Source organism: Humulus lupulus, chromosome 3 (genome assembly GCF_963169125.1).
Source record: "Humulus lupulus chromosome 3, drHumLupu1.1, whole genome shotgun sequence".
Classification (NCBI taxonomy): domain Eukaryota; kingdom Viridiplantae; phylum Streptophyta; class Magnoliopsida; order Rosales; family Cannabaceae; genus Humulus; species Humulus lupulus.
The window spans coordinates 260436119-260450951 of record NC_084795.1 but is presented as its reverse complement, the minus strand read 5'-3'; the positions used below and the strand labels follow the sequence as shown (position 1 = coordinate 260450951).

The window sequence follows — 14833 nt, the reverse complement described above, 5'->3', positions numbered from 1 at the left end:
ATTCAGGGCAACAGCCCCAAATTGGTCAAATGGCGATTTGTTTGTAACTGAATGACTGTATGTGTAGGTTATTATTGTTGGACATGCTAGATAAGTATCTGTAATGACCCAACTATTTCTAAAACCTTGGACCATTAAAACTACTAGACATAGCTACTACTTTGAAGAGAACATACATAAGAAATATTTATAACTTTATTAAAAAAACTCCAAAGTAAATATTCGATATACATAAATGTGCAATATGAGATCCCATTTTTTAAAAATAAAACATAACTTTAATTCAATTGTTTAAAAAACTAAATGCGGAACTGCAAAAGAGACATAATTCAAAAGACTAAAATAAACGTCATCCTCGATCGACACGCAGTCCACTCATTCCATTCATCCTCAACACACAAGCCAAGCTACCAAGAATCCTTCCGCCTTCCATATTCATTTTCCTGCATCACACTAGAAATAAAGGAATGAGCCTAATTCCCAGCAAGGAAAATCTACCAATTAAACATTAAACATAAAACATAAACATAAGACTATATCAAAACATATGACTATAAAACATAAACATATGACTATAAAACATCTAGTACAACCCTGACCCATATACATGGTAAACATTAGGGTTTGCTAGCTAAGCAACTAAGAGCCTCAAAATACATTGAGGTTTGCTAGCTAAGCAACTATGAGCCCTATATAACATAAAAACATTTGGGGTTTGCTAGCTAACAACAATGAGCCTCAAGATACATTGAGGTTTGCTAGCTAAGCAACAATGAGCCCCTAAGCAACATAAAAACATTTGGGGTTTGCTAGCTAACAACAATGAGCCTCAAAGTACATTGAGGTTTGCTAGCTAACAACAATGAGCCCCTAGAAACATAAAACATATTCATATATATATATACACATATATCATAACATAATATTTAACATCAACATATCATAACATATAAGCATATAGAAACTATCCTATTTTCCTTACCAACACCGGGATATTTGAGAACAAGGACGGGATTTGGAACACTCCTAAGACCAACATAAAAACATATGAGTATCTATATAAAAGAAGATGAAAGGAAACTAAACCATCAAAGAGGGAAACTTACCAAGAACCTTAATGTTTAAGAACTTAAACACCTAACCACGAAACCATAAACAGAAGTTAGGATCTGAAAGAAACTTAAGGAAAACTAAGGAATAAAAAAGAATAGAACTTATGAATAATATTACCTTGGATGAACTAGAACTGATCTAAACTTCAATATCGAAAACACACTTTATCTCACTACCCAAGTGTTTATAAAGCTTAAGATGATAAAGCTTTTATTCTCCAAACCTAAGTGTATCACTTTATAGAAATCCTAGCAGCTTGAAGGCTCTGAACACAGCTTGAAGAATAAAGAAAATGGTTGAGCACTAGATCCTATTTATAGAGTTTGAGGAGTGAAACTATCCTATTAAATAAATAATTAAATCTTTAATTAAACATGATTATGACAAGTGTCATGCTCTTAGTGGTTCTGGAAGATTCTGGAGTTTCTAGAACTTTCTTTTATAATTAAATCCTTAAATAAACATGATTATGACAAGTGTCATGCTCTTAATGGTTCTGGAAGGTTCTAGAGTTTCTATAACTTTCTTTTATTTAAAAATAAAATACTTAATTTCATTCTAACTATAATCCAAATTTAAATTTAAATAAAATAGAATCCTAACTTCTCACTTCCTAAATCTCGTAACTCTGAACTCACCTGTAGTAAAATAAACATAACTAAAGTTGTAGGATTTCGATTTAGACCATCTTTATACTGTTAGAAAGCTAATTTAATTATCTACAACTTTTTAGAAATACTATTTCTCGAAATTCATAATATAACTAGGTCAAAAATAGGTCGAAAGTTACAGTACCCTAAAGTTACGGAAAATCTATTTAATGATCTAAATAACAACCTAATCCACAAATATCTTAACTAACCATAAAATAAAAAACTCTAATTCCCTAGGCTGATTTCGAATTTACTAAGCCCAAAATCTTATTGGGCTTTTGGGCTTTATGTAGGCTCGATCCATAACACTTTTTAATAATATCATAATTAATTTATTCTTATGAAATCACCCCCTTTTCCACAAACAAGACTACTAATATCATAAACCTATACTATACTATAATAATCATAACCACTAAAAGAAATTAAACCTTATGTTATAATTAATATTTCTAAACTATAGGTTAAACTTATAAAATCCATAAGTATTGCTACGAGTGTCCTACTAAGTCCTAACTTGAACCAAAATCCACGGAATCTAACATACTACAAACTAATACTAACTACTACTACTACTACTACTACTATCTAGCTAGTTAAGTAAATATTCTGGGACTCTACAGTATCTGGGAATCTGTATTGTTCTGTTTATGCACATGTATACTTTTCTTGCTGAGGCTTGGCTCACGGGTGCTTTGTGGTGCAGGTAAGGGGAAAGGAAAGCTTGACTAGCCATGAGTTGGAGAGCTTCGGTGGCGGCGTGTACATATGCGGCTGCTCGACCACCACGGCTGAGGATATCTCAGAGGAACTAGGGTTGTAGCCTTGTTTTTGCTGCTTAGGTCGGCTGGATGTAAATTTTGATATGCCTATGCTTCTTTAAGAATTTGGTTGTAATATTTTGGGATCCCAGGAATGTATGAAACTTTTTAAATAAAAGTCAACGATTCCTTTAACCAAAATTTTTAACCATAACCCGGTCATTAACCACAGTTGCACGTTTTAAGCCAAATGACTTGATTAGCAAGTCTGACATAATTTAAAGTATATAGCGTAACAGTCCTGGATTAGGAGGACGTTACAGTTATGGTTGATGATAGAGAGAGGGCCATAAGGGAGTACGCTGCTCCAATGTTTAATGAGCTGAATCCTGGCTTTGTTAGGCCTAAAATTCAAGCAGCTCAGTTTGAGTTGAAGCCTGTGATGTTCCAAATGTTGCAGACAGTGGGTCCATTTAGCGGGCTGCCTAAAGAGGATCCTCATCTCCATCTTCGTTCATTTTTTGAGGTGAGCGATTACTTCAAGTTGCAAGGCGTTACTAAAGAGAACTTGAGGTTTAAATTGTTCCATTTTCTCTAAGGGACAGAGCTAGAGCTTGGCTCAATACACTTCCTTCCAAGTCAGTTACTATGTGGAATGAACTAGCTGAGAAGTTTTTGATAAAGTATTTTCCTCCAACGAAAAATGCTACGTTTCAGAATGAGATTATTTCTTTTCGATAGTTGGAGGATGGGTCGGTGTGTGATGCTTGGGAGAGATTTAAAGAGTTTTTGAGGAAGTGCCCACATCATGGTATTCCGCATTGCATTCAAATGGAGACTTTTTATAATGGTCTCAATGCCTCCACACACATGGTTTTGGATGCTTTAGCAAATGGGGCTATTCTCTCTAAGTCCTAAAATGAAGCATATGAGATTTTGGAGCGAATTGCCAACAATAATTACCAATGGTCTAATGCTAGAGCCCCAACATGAAGGAAAGTAGCAGGTATTCATGAGGTAGATGCTTTGACAACTTTGACCGCTCAAGTTTCATCTATGACCAACCTTTTAAAGACCATAAGTATGGGGGGTAACTTACAACCAACTCTTATGAGCCAAGTAGCGGAGGTTTCTTGTGGAGATGAGCATACATTTGATAGTTTTTCTTCTAATCCAGCTTCAGTTTGTTACTTGGGGAATCAAAATGCCAACCGCAACAATCCATATTCCAACTCTTACAATCCGGGTTGGAGGAATCATCCAAACTTTTCTTGGGGAGGTCAAGGGGCTAGTTCAAGTGGTGCAGCCATGCCAAACAAGCCTAGTTATCCACTGGGGTTTTCTCAACAACAACCAAGAGCTCAACCTCCTCCTCCACAAGTTTCTCAAATAAGCTATTTTGGAGAATTTGATGAAAGAGTATATGACCAAGAATGATGCAGTAATTCAAAGTCAAGCAGCGTCTTTGAGGAATCTAGAGATTTAAATGGGGCAACTAGCTAATGAATTGAGGAATAGACCAAAAGGCATCTTGCCTAATGATACCGAAAATCCAAGGAGAGATGGTAAAGAGCATTGCAAGGTGGTCACTTTTGAGGAGTGGTAAAAATCTGGAGATGAATGAGGAAAAATCTAAGAGCAAAAATGAGCCCACTTCAATCCAACGTAATGTGGAAAAAGGAGAAAGAGTTGGAACTTCTAATATGTCAAAAGCTGATCCTGAAGAAAATGCTGTAGCAATTCCTCAACAAAATGCATCAGATAAGCTAAATAACAAGCCACCTCCACCATTTCCCTAACGATTTCAAAAGCAACATAAAGATGGCCAATTTCGGAGGTTTCTAGATGTTTTGAAGCAACTCCACATCAACATACCTCTGGTATAAGCTTTGGAACAAATGCCCAACTATGTGAAGTTTTTGAATGAAATTTTGACAAAGAAGAGGAGACTTGGTGAATTTGAAACGATGGCTTTGACTGGAGGTTGTAGTGCTATTTTGAAGAATAAAATTCCTCCTAAGTTGATAGATTCGGGCAGTTTCACAATTCCTTATTCTATTGGTGGTAGAGATGTTGGTAGAGCTCTTTGTGATTTGGGGGCTAGTATTAATTTGATGTCCATGTCTATTTTCAAGAAGTTGGGAATTGGAGAAGCAAGACCAACCACCATCACTTTTCAATTAGCGGATCGCTCTATGGCACATGTGGAAGGAAAGATTGAAGATATTCTTGTGCAAGTTGATAGGTTTATTTTTTTGGATGATTTTATTATTCTTGATTATGAAACAGATAGAGATGTTCCAATCATTTTGGGGAGACCATTTCTTGCTACCGGAAGGACTTTAATTGATGTCCGAAAATGAGAGCTTACTGCGAGGGTAAATGACCAACAAGTGACTTTCAATGTGTTCAATGCCATGAGCTTTCCGGATGAGATTGAAGAGTGCTCTTCTTTGAGTGTGATTGATGCTATTGTGGCTGAAAAATTGCAAAAAGAAACTTGTAAAGATGGAATGGGGGTGATTTCACTTGAAGAGCTTGAAGAAATGAGTGAAGATGAAGAAACCCAAGTTACATGGGTGGAATCCAAGCAGCCTTTTACTAAATTTGGAAGGAATTTTGAGTCCTTGGAGTTGTTAGAAAGAAATTTCAAGTCTTCCAAACCATCTATTCACGAGCCACCAAAGTTGGAATTGAAGCCTTTGCCTAGTCATTTGAAGTATGCTTATTTGGGAGATGAAGAGACTTTGCCCGTGATTGTTTCTACAATGTTGGGGGTTGAAAAAGAGAGTATGTTGCTTGATGTGTTGAAGAAATACAAGAAGGCTATTGGTTGGACCATGGTAGATATAAAGGGTATAAGTCCCTCACTTTGTATGCATAAGATTTTGTTGGAAGAGTGTTGTAGCAATTCTGTTGAACAACAATGAAGGCTTAATCTCATTATGAAGAAAGTGGTTAAAAATGAGATGATCAAGTGGTTAGATGCTGGTATTATTTACCCAATTTCAGATAGTTCTTAGGTTAGCCCGGTTCAATGTGTTCCTAAGAAAGGTGGAGTCACAGTGGTAGCTAATGATAACAATGAGTTAATTCTCACAAGAATGGTGACGGGTTGGCGCGTTTGTATGGATTATCAAAAGCTAAACAAGGCAACAAGAAAAGATCACTTTCCGCTGCCTTTTATTGATCAAATGCTTGATAAACTAGCGGGGAAAGAGTATTATTGATTTCTTGATGGGTATTCAGGCTACAACTAAATTTCTATTGCTCCTGAAGATCAAGAAAAGCCACCTTTACTTGCCCTTATGAGACATTTGCTTTCTGAAGGATGCCATTTGGGTTATGCAATGGCCCCGCTACTTTTCAACGTTGTGTGATGGCTATTTTTTCAAATATGGTGGAGAAAACTCTTGAGGTGTTTATGGATGATTTTTCGGTATTCAGTGAATCTTATGATGTTTGTTTGGCTAATCTTGAGAATGAAAAATGATAAACACAATTCATATTATATATATATAAAAAAAAAACAAAATAACCAAAGAAAAATTTAATATAAAATTAATATAAAAAATCAAATAAATTAAAAAAATAATAATCAAAATTATGACATAAACTAATTTTTATACAAAAATATAGGAAAATAAACTCATAAAAATAAAAATTCTTAAAAAATTCATAGATTAACTTTTTTGAAAAAAAAAACATATTTTTACCAACTCTATTAAAAATTTCGTGTAAAATTAAATTTCCTCCGTTTTTAAATCCTCTCAATAATCAAATTTCCCAAGAAAAGATGTTACGCACAGACTATGCATGGTTGGCCCAATTTATCTGGGTTCAACATCTGTAAAGCCCAATGACCCATCCAAGGCCCAAGTATCGCAAAAGCTAGTTCCGACAGTGCAAGTGCAACTGCAACTAGAAACAGAAGGATGAAAGCATGGAATTTCCATGGAATTTGAATAAGATTCTCTAAACCGCAGAGCAGGTTGCTTGCGGTGGAGCCTACTCAAATGAGGCCAATCAGGCTCCCCGAAGTTACGATCGGAATTTCGGGCTCGCTGGAGATATGCTCCCGTGGAATTCACGGCGTTATAAAACGCGCCCTTATCATAGGAAACGGCTTCGCCGGCGCCGAGAATCAGTGCATCGGTTTGGTTCGTGGTCTTGGCCTCTCAGGTCGCCATTCTCTTTACGTGAGTGTTTTCATTATTATAATCTTTATATATTTTTGTCAACGAGAATTCGAACCAGTCAAAGATCAGTAGAAACTTGAAGAAATTTGTGTCTGTGTGGTTTTTTTTTAATTGCTATTTATTAAGTGCAGCGTGTTAGTAGACCTAGAGGAGGGATTAACGAGTGGCTTCACTGGATTCCAGTTTCTCTACACAAAAAATTAGAGTACTTGTTCATGAGGATTCACGGAAGCTTGCGACTTCGAATACCGGCTAAAGGGCACAAAGTAAATCCCTTTCCGTTTGGGCAAAATGGTAATGTTTTTCTCACTGTTTTCATTGAAAAAAACGAAAAGAAGAAGCCTGGATGTTTGATGATTTTGGATTTTTTTTTTTAAATGATTGCATATACTGAACATGGTGGACTAGAGCAGGCATAGCTGATATTTTAGAGGCTGATGCAAAGCACATTGCAAATATGGCTCGTGATAATTTCGATAAGTATGTTTATTTTGCTGCCACTGTTTAGAAGATTTTGAAGAATTGTGTTGTATATCATGCAATGCTCTTATGTTTGTCTTCAATAATTGATAGTTTTATTTTTCAGGGATGGTCCGTTGCTGGTGGTAGCATCTGGCAGGGATACCATTTATATTTCAAGCACCATAAAGTGTTTAGCTCCAGAAAGTGTTTTTGTTGTACAGGTTTTGCTTCAATTTGTACTCTTTTAGATATGTTACTTGTGCTTATATAATTTGTTTCTTTGTAGCTTCTGACAAGGACCTGATGTGCTATTGTTATCTGTTTAGTGGGCCTAGATGTATTTTTCTTTTCGAAGGCTTATTGTTTGCTCACTGTTAACTTTATTTTTTAAATAAATAATATTGGAATTCTGTTGGGTCAGTCGTTCAATAGTTCATCTTTTTTTAGGTTGCAACTTTAGTCATTTGATTTCCGACTTAGTTTTGTTCTCATTTTATCAATGTGATCATGATGTATAGGAGCATGGAATTATCAGGGCATCTGAAGCACTTTCTTTTCTTTGGCTTTTATGTTTCAGATTCAACATCCTAGGACACATCTGAATAGGTTTGATTTGGTTATAACTCCTCGTCATGATTATTACCCATTGACACCTCATGGACAGGAGCAAATTCCATGGTTTTTACGAAGGTGGATTACTCCACGTGAACCACCTGGTAGGAATGTGGTGGGTATCTTTGATAGAAGAGCTAAATGCCTAGTCTAGTTTTAGATTAATTTTATAGTCATCATGCAAGTATATATGATGATCATTTGTTTGTGGATTTTGAATTTCAGGTTCTCACTGTTGGAGCTCTTCACCAAGCTGATTCTGCAGCACTAAAGAAAGCTGCTTCTGCCTGGCACGATGAGTTGGCACTGCTTCCCAAACCTTTGGTTGTGGTTAACATCGGAGGCCCTTCAAGTAATTAGTCTGCCGTTATAAATTTATTATGCCTTATATTTTATTGGATGTCATATTTTTTTTCTTGAGATTGGTGATCTACTTTTAGTATATTTGGATCAATGATAGATATTTGATCAAGTTATATGGTTTAACCAATAATAAATGAAAATATATCTTAATTTTGTTTTGAGCTTTCACACAAAAGTACTTCACCTTGATTTCTTAAACAGTCTTAAACACCTACAACTTTGGTTTTATTTTTGGTTTTTCTTGTCTTCTTCTTCTTTTTCTTTTTCTTTTTTGGGAGTGTGTGTGGGTAAAGGCTTTTTTAAGTCATTCGAGTTTAACTTTATTGTAGTTCTCTGATGCTGCTTGCAGAAATTTGACTGTAAGGGCTGCATTATTTTATTACTAATATATATGTAGTACGAGAGTTTTATTCAGGATACTGAAAATAGTTTTTTTTTTCCTGAAACTGTTTGATAGCTGGAAGATATTCTTATAGGCTTGTTTGTAGCACCAGGATTCAGCCATATTCTCTACCTGAGAACTTTCTTCACTACTACAAGAAGAACATTAGTTATATAATTATAAGGTTGCATGCCAGGCTATTCATATTTAAAGTTGTATGTTAGACTTCATTTATGTTTACATCTCGCTGTTTGATCTTGTATCCCTTTTTATTTGAATAATGATCCCTCCATAGACATGATCCACAATTTTTTAAATAGGAAATTGTCGTTATGACGTTGATCTTGCTAATCAGTTAGCATGTATGTTACAAAATGTCCTTTCGAGTTGTGGAAGTGTGAGAATATCATTCTCTAGACGAACTCCTGAGAAGGTATAATACAAATGCACCCCCTATGATTACAGGCTTTATTATGTAGTGGGGACTTTTATTTCCTGAATGTGATTGTTAACAGGTGTCCAAAGTTTTTGTTAAAGAATTAAGTACTAATCCGAAAGTGTACATTTGGAATGGTGAAGGTACTGTGCCATTTGATGCATACAAACATCCTTGTTTCTTATAGTTTTATACATGCATACCTAGGGTAAAGATTATTAATTTATATTCTATGCTACTGCTTAGGCCTAAATCCACACCTGGGGCATCTAGCTTGGGCTGATGCTTTTGTAATCACAGCTGATTCTGTCAGTATGTTGAGTGAGGCTTGCACTACAGGGTAAGTTACAAGATGATGAGTGGAGCCTATTGCTGTCTCAAATTATAACTCTGTTCTTGATGTCAATAAAATTTTGATAGTGTTCTTTTATTTGTCTCAGCAAGCCTGTTTATGTAATTGGGGCTGAACGGTGTACATGGAAGTTTGCGGAGTTCCAGAAGTCTTTACAGGAACGAGGAGCGGCTCGACCATTGACCGGGAAAGAGGATGTAAGTCATTGGTTATTTTATTTTTCTTTTATATGTTGCTAATTTACGGATCTGAAATTTTAGTGAATTTTCTTTTGAAAAAAATTGTTAGACCTGCTTATTTTTTCTAGATCTATCAATGGGAAAGGATGGATCTAAATAACTCTCTTTAGCTTCAATCCTTAAATGAACCATGCATCCTTTGCAGAATGAATGGTTCAGTGCAATTCTAGTTTATTCAAATAGGAAGCTTTTCTACGATCAGGTTTTATCAAATAAAATGAATATATTTATGGTTGCTTTTAAATGACTGAATTTTCTTTGTTAGAACACGAGTTGAACTATATTTGTTTTTTCCCATGCTGCATATCTTGTGTGACAGGGGTCGCTTGTGTTATTGGTTAATGATTAGCATTTACAATGTGACCTGTAATAAGCGATGTTATTTAAGTTACTTATCATGTAAGTTATTTCAGATGTTTTATCATTGTCTCGTTCGAAATTTAAACATTTTTTTTGATTTTGTTCATAGATGTCCCAAAGCTGGAGCTATCCTCCTCTTAATGACACTGCAGAAGCTGCCCATGGGGTAAATGTGGCACTATCTGAACGTGGATGGAGTATACTTACATAGTGGCCTTACAAAGTTCTCGCTCAGTCTTTTAAATTCTTTCTCTTCTTTTTCATCTTCTTCACAAGAGTTTTCCCAGTTTTGTCTAGAATAGGTATTTTTGTATGGATTGAAAGGCTTAAGAGTAGACACCAGCAGAACAGTGTCTACTGTCTATTGTATGTATAATAGATGAGATAGGTTTTGTTCTTTTCCTCTACCTAAAAATAGAAGAAGAAAAAGTTGAGAAAGGGTTTTTACATACATAAAAGTAATTTAAAGCTATGTTGCCTTATTGAAGTGGTCCCAAATGTTGCAGTACATAAAAGAAACCTAAAATCAAATCTCTCTTTAGTGCTATTGAATTCTCCCTTCCCGTGTGGAGCGGTGAGTTGTGTAATCTTTCTCTATTTATAATTTGAGTTTAGCAACACTGGTTCTTTTTTTTTCCTCAAACAGTAACTACATGTATTTTTTGTCAATCCTTGTTATTTTCGGTCTTTATTTTATATTTATCTCTATCTTTAAGACCCTTTATGTAACTATTTTGCTATATTTAGCAAAAATCAATATGTGGCATATTTGATACAATATTTAGGACTGCGCTCTTATATACTTTAGTAAAAGTTGATATAAAAATTAATATTTCATTAATTTTTATTTGATATTTATTGAAAATGTACAAAAAAAAAAAAAAAAGTAATAAATTTTTTTATATTTTATTATTAAGAGTTAGAAATAATAATAAAAGAATAAAGTAAAAAGTCCAACATTTAAGGTGATTATAAAAAATAATACTAAAATAGTAAAATTAACATAAAAGTAAATAAAAAGATGTAACATTTATGGTGAAACAAAATATGCATCATATTATATTGTGTGCCAAATTTGATTCAATTTTTAGCATGTGTAAAATTTGGCACAACTCTTGCATACCATTGAAGTAATTTTTTTATAAAGTGAGTTATATTTTAGCAATGCAATACTTATTTGACACTCCATTAGAGATACTCTAACAATTATAATTCACTAAATATTACTATTTTAATAATTTTATAAATCATGTTAAATTCTATATGTTATATTGGATGATGAGAGATAAAAATGTAAAAAACTAAAAGAACGAAAAAGCATATAAGATGAAAATATGAAAAGTAAAGAAAAGAGTGATAAATATCATTAAGTTGAAGTTATGGTTGAAATTAAATTACTTATTAAAAATACAAATTATTCCATTTTCGTTATGGGTATATATATAATTTTTTATATATCTATATTTTAATAGTGTCATTTTTTTATCTGTATTTCAATTTCAACTATTAAATTAACTTGATCTAACTGTGTTTATTGCGATGTGAAAATTTGTATCCATTGAACAATTGTTTCGTAAATGATATCAATTTTTTTAAGATAATATTTAGAAAAAATAGAATAAATAGTTAATATTTTTAAGTATTAAAAAATTGTTTCCAAAATATTAAGTGCAAAAATAAAAAAAATTCACTTTACCAAATATAAAAAAAAAGAAAAAATATATTTTCATTTATATATTTAGAAAATTAAAATAAAAAGTTTAACAAAGTGTTGTGAGCTACGGCGTGATAAATGATAAAGTTGCCAGTTTACTCTTCGGATTTGTAACTCGGCAGCTCATTGCTTAGCCAAACTTGCCTTTGATTGAAATGCATCAGTCTTGAATTTCTTCTATTCCTGATTGTATCCGTAGAACTGTACTAGAAGAATTTCCAGTTGAATAAAGTGCAATACTTATCAGTAAAAAACAAAGATTTTGTTTGATAAAATTTTTGATTTTGAATTTTTTAAGCACAAAAATGAAAATACTATTTTATTTTTGTTTTCTTATTTTTAAAAAATAAAAATATGTTTGGTAACTATTTTTGTTTTTTGTTTTTATAAACATAAAATAATAAAAGTGTTTGATAACTTTTATTTTTATTTTTTGTTTAACAATATAAGGTGTTGATTTGAAAAAGAAAAAAAAAAAGAAAGGAAAAAATGAAAATTGTTTAAAAAAAATTTGAAAGTGAAAATTTTTTATTTTCAAAATTTAATAAATTTTAATTCAAATTTAAAAAAATAATAAATAAAAATAGAGTTATCAAATATATTTTATATTTAATTTTTTAATTTCTAATTAATTAAATAAAAAATTATTTTTTAAAGTGTTACAAAAGAGCCCAAAATAGCTAACCTCTGTTTTATTTCTAATAATTCAGAGATTAAAAGCAAAAGAATCAGGGCAACGAGGAACACCAAATTAATGGCCCCCATGCCACTTTTCATAATCTCTAGTAGTGTTATTTGTTTAGTGTTTTATAAACTTGTTGATCATCATCCCTAGCTTTTGTCATAAGAATATCACAACTATTTGCCTTTATTTTGCTGGATTAGGGAGACTTAGCTAGCATGGTGGTTTAGTTGACTCACTATTAATAAAAGAATAAACTTCTTTGCCCTTTCTATGGCTGTCTTTCTTTCATTTAAAACTCTACTACTTTTTCTTATTCTTAATAATTTACAAAGTCAAAATCTACAGTGTGATATCACAAAAAAGTGAAAAACATCACAACCACTGTTTGATCTGCCATGCAATCATGATTAAAAAAAAATCCACAATATCCTTGAACAATATAGTTCTGAGGTTGAGCAGTTGTCTAATTAGGTTGACTCAATCCATTTATCTCTTTATGTTTTTTTTTAAAGTCATTCCTAATAAAAGTGGCATTATTAGTAGCAGTAGTAGTAGTAGATAGCAACAACTCTCGTTTCCTCCCACTATTTACTGAATATAATATTATTCAAAAAGCCATGTTTAACCAAACCCAAGCTTGAGTATCTCTATATATAAGATCAATATCCATACCTTCAATCTCATCCCACCAAAGCATCCAATCTCCTCTGTAGCTCTTAATTCTCTTCATCCAATACTCAAGTGTATATTCTTATTCTCAAAGTAGTAGAAAATGAAGAGTGGAGACTCAACCACAATTGAAGTTGCCGAGCCAAGCAGCTCATCAAAGGGAAAATCAACCACAGTTTTGGTAGCAGCCCCAAAGGCCACAAAAATGAAGAAAGGATTGGCCATATTCGACTTCGTCCTAAGGCTTGGTGCCATAATTGCTGCTCTTGCGGCTGCAGCCACCATGGGAACCAGTGATGAAAGTCTTCCTTTCTTCACTCAGTTCTTCCAGTTCGAAGCTAGCTACGATGACATGCCAACCTTTCAGTACGTAGTCATGCATGCACCATCACTTTCATTATGGTACAATTAATATATAATAATACAATACTAATAAATAGTTCATAAAAATGTGCAGGTTTTTCCTCATAGCCATGGCACTAGTGAGTGGATACCTCGTCCTCTCTCTTCCAATCTCCATAGTCACCATTGTTCGTCCCCATGCATCTGGACTCAAGCTCCTTCTTATCATTATGGACACTGTAATATATTATACAACTACTCTCTATTCTTTTCATATACATCATCATAATTTTGTTCCACTAAACTAATTAACAACATATTTTGTTTGTTCAGGTGGCACTTACACTGGCCACTTCTGCCGCAGCTGCCGCCGCTGCCATAGTTTACTTGGCTCACAATGGAAATGCTAGCTCGAACTGGCTGGCCATATGTAACCAGTTCACAGATTTCTGCCAGAATGTGAGTGGAGCTGTGGTGGCTGCCTTTGTCAGCGTTGCTGTCTTCATATTCTTGATTCTGCTCTCTGCTTTGGCTATCCGGAAGCATTAAGAGGAAGCATAGAAGTTGTTCCAAAAATTTATCAATTATATCATATGGTTTCTATTTCTTTATGATGTGTGATGTGATTTGATTTTACTTTGTTATTTGCTTGAAAAAATGTTGTAGTGGAACATATTTGTAACACTTTATTATTCTTCTTAATATAATTGTAAACTGTGATTTGCTTCAGCTTTAATCTTTCTCTCCTTTTCTTAGATATTTTTTTTTTTATAAAAGGGAGTATTCTACACTATTATTTTCTTGAAATTGCTTAAATATTCATGGTCATTTCTATGGTGGGCATATACAATTATAGTAGGCATTCCACCTGTGTTTTCAGAAAATTTTAAATAATTTATAATATCGAAAAATGAGTTCAAATATTTTATTTTTTATGTGTGTAAAAAAAAGCATGCATGCAACTGATTGTTTGAATATTTTTCAACATCCTAAATTATTTAGAATTTTCAAAAAGTTGGTGGAATATCTATTATAATCATAATGTACATTGTCATGTAAAAAAATTTGGATTATAATTTCTTCATGTACCGAAACACATATACATCCCTACATAAATGATGTCCATATGAGAATTTCTTAATATTTTTTAATATATATTTTAATATTATTACAATATCTTTAAGTTCGATTTTTACTTAAAATTAATTTAAATGAAACAATAATATATTTTTTACTTATTATAACAAATAAAATATATTATTTCACTTTTTCAACTAAATATACATTTTAAAATTATTTATTACAAAACTTATTTTGATCCATCATAAAATATTCAAAATTATATTTAAAACATTAATGGATTTTTTTAGACAATTGTATTCCGTTATATGTATTCATCTTTACTTTCTTCAAACTATATTTCAATACAATTGTTTAAAGTTAGAGAATGATACCAGATGTGTCTTTCGTATAAATATATATGTATTCTGA

At 32.9% G+C, this 14833-nt stretch overlaps 3 protein-coding genes and 1 non-coding gene across 6 annotated transcripts; 3 read left to right on the top strand and 1 right to left on the bottom strand.

Annotated features, from left to right (window-relative positions):
- Positions 1–3235: 3235 nt before the first annotated feature.
- Positions 3236–3342, bottom strand: LOC133828347 (small nucleolar RNA R71). Its single transcript, XR_009890973.1, has one exon. It is a non-coding gene; the product is annotated as a small nucleolar RNA R71 (small nucleolar RNA).
- Positions 3343–4425: 1083 nt separating this feature from the next.
- Positions 4426–4890, top strand: LOC133825614 (uncharacterized). The gene has a single exon (XM_062258530.1). The coding sequence runs from the start codon at positions 4426–4428 to the stop codon at positions 4888–4890; it is 465 nt and encodes a 154-aa protein (XP_062114514.1).
- Positions 4891–6443: 1553 nt separating this feature from the next.
- Positions 6444–10568, top strand: LOC133823860 (mitochondrial fission protein ELM1-like). Of its 3 annotated transcripts, none has more exons than XM_062256709.1 (11): positions 6445–6726; positions 6858–7020; positions 7140–7206; positions 7313–7409; positions 7766–7915; positions 8026–8152; positions 8866–8978; positions 9061–9124; positions 9228–9321; positions 9422–9530; positions 10042–10568. In XM_062256709.1, exons 1-11 carry the CDS (start codon positions 6544–6546, stop codon positions 10141–10143), a joined length of 1269 nt encoding a protein of 422 aa, XP_062112693.1. In that variant the 5' UTR covers positions 6445–6543; the 3' UTR covers positions 10144–10568. The 3 variants fall into 3 exon arrangements, with proteins under 3 accessions (XP_062112695.1, XP_062112693.1, XP_062112694.1); XM_062256710.1 differs by having other exon boundaries at positions 6446–6726; positions 6910–7020; XM_062256711.1 differs by lacking the exons at positions 8866–8978; positions 9061–9124 and having other exon boundaries at positions 6444–6726.
- A 2535-nt stretch (positions 10569–13103) lies between these two features.
- Positions 13104–13891, top strand: LOC133821618 (casparian strip membrane protein 1-like). The gene is made up of 3 exons (XM_062253803.1): positions 13104–13366; positions 13458–13581; positions 13676–13891. Exons 1-3 carry the CDS (start codon positions 13104–13106, stop codon positions 13889–13891), a joined length of 603 nt encoding a protein of 200 aa, XP_062109787.1.
- Positions 13892–14833: the final 942 nt, after the last annotated feature.

What these genes read in the sequence shown, in the direction of transcription:
- LOC133825614 (XM_062258530.1), top strand. Translation starts at nt 4,426, where the DNA reads ATGCCCAACTATGTGAAGTTTTTGAATGAAATTTTGACAAAGAAGAGG.
- LOC133823860 (XM_062256709.1), top strand. Translation starts at nt 6,544, where the DNA reads ATGAGGCCAATCAGGCTCCCCGAAGTTACGATCGGAATTTCGGGCTCG. An exon ending in CAGGTCGCCATTCTCTTTAC is followed by an intron (nt 6,727 to 6,857) that starts GTGAGTGTTTTC and finishes TATTAAGTGCAG; the next exon opens with CGTGTTAGTAGACCTAGAGG. An exon ending in AGTGAGGCTTGCACTACAGG is followed by an intron (nt 9,322 to 9,421) that starts GTAAGTTACAAG and finishes TATTTGTCTCAG; the next exon opens with CAAGCCTGTTTATGTAATTG.
- LOC133821618 (XM_062253803.1), top strand. Translation starts at nt 13,104, where the DNA reads ATGAAGAGTGGAGACTCAACCACAATTGAAGTTGCCGAGCCAAGCAGC. An exon ending in GATGACATGCCAACCTTTCA is followed by an intron (nt 13,367 to 13,457) that starts GTACGTAGTCAT and finishes AAAAATGTGCAG; the next exon opens with GTTTTTCCTCATAGCCATGG. An exon ending in TTCTTATCATTATGGACACT is followed by an intron (nt 13,582 to 13,675) that starts GTAATATATTAT and finishes TTGTTTGTTCAG; the next exon opens with GTGGCACTTACACTGGCCAC.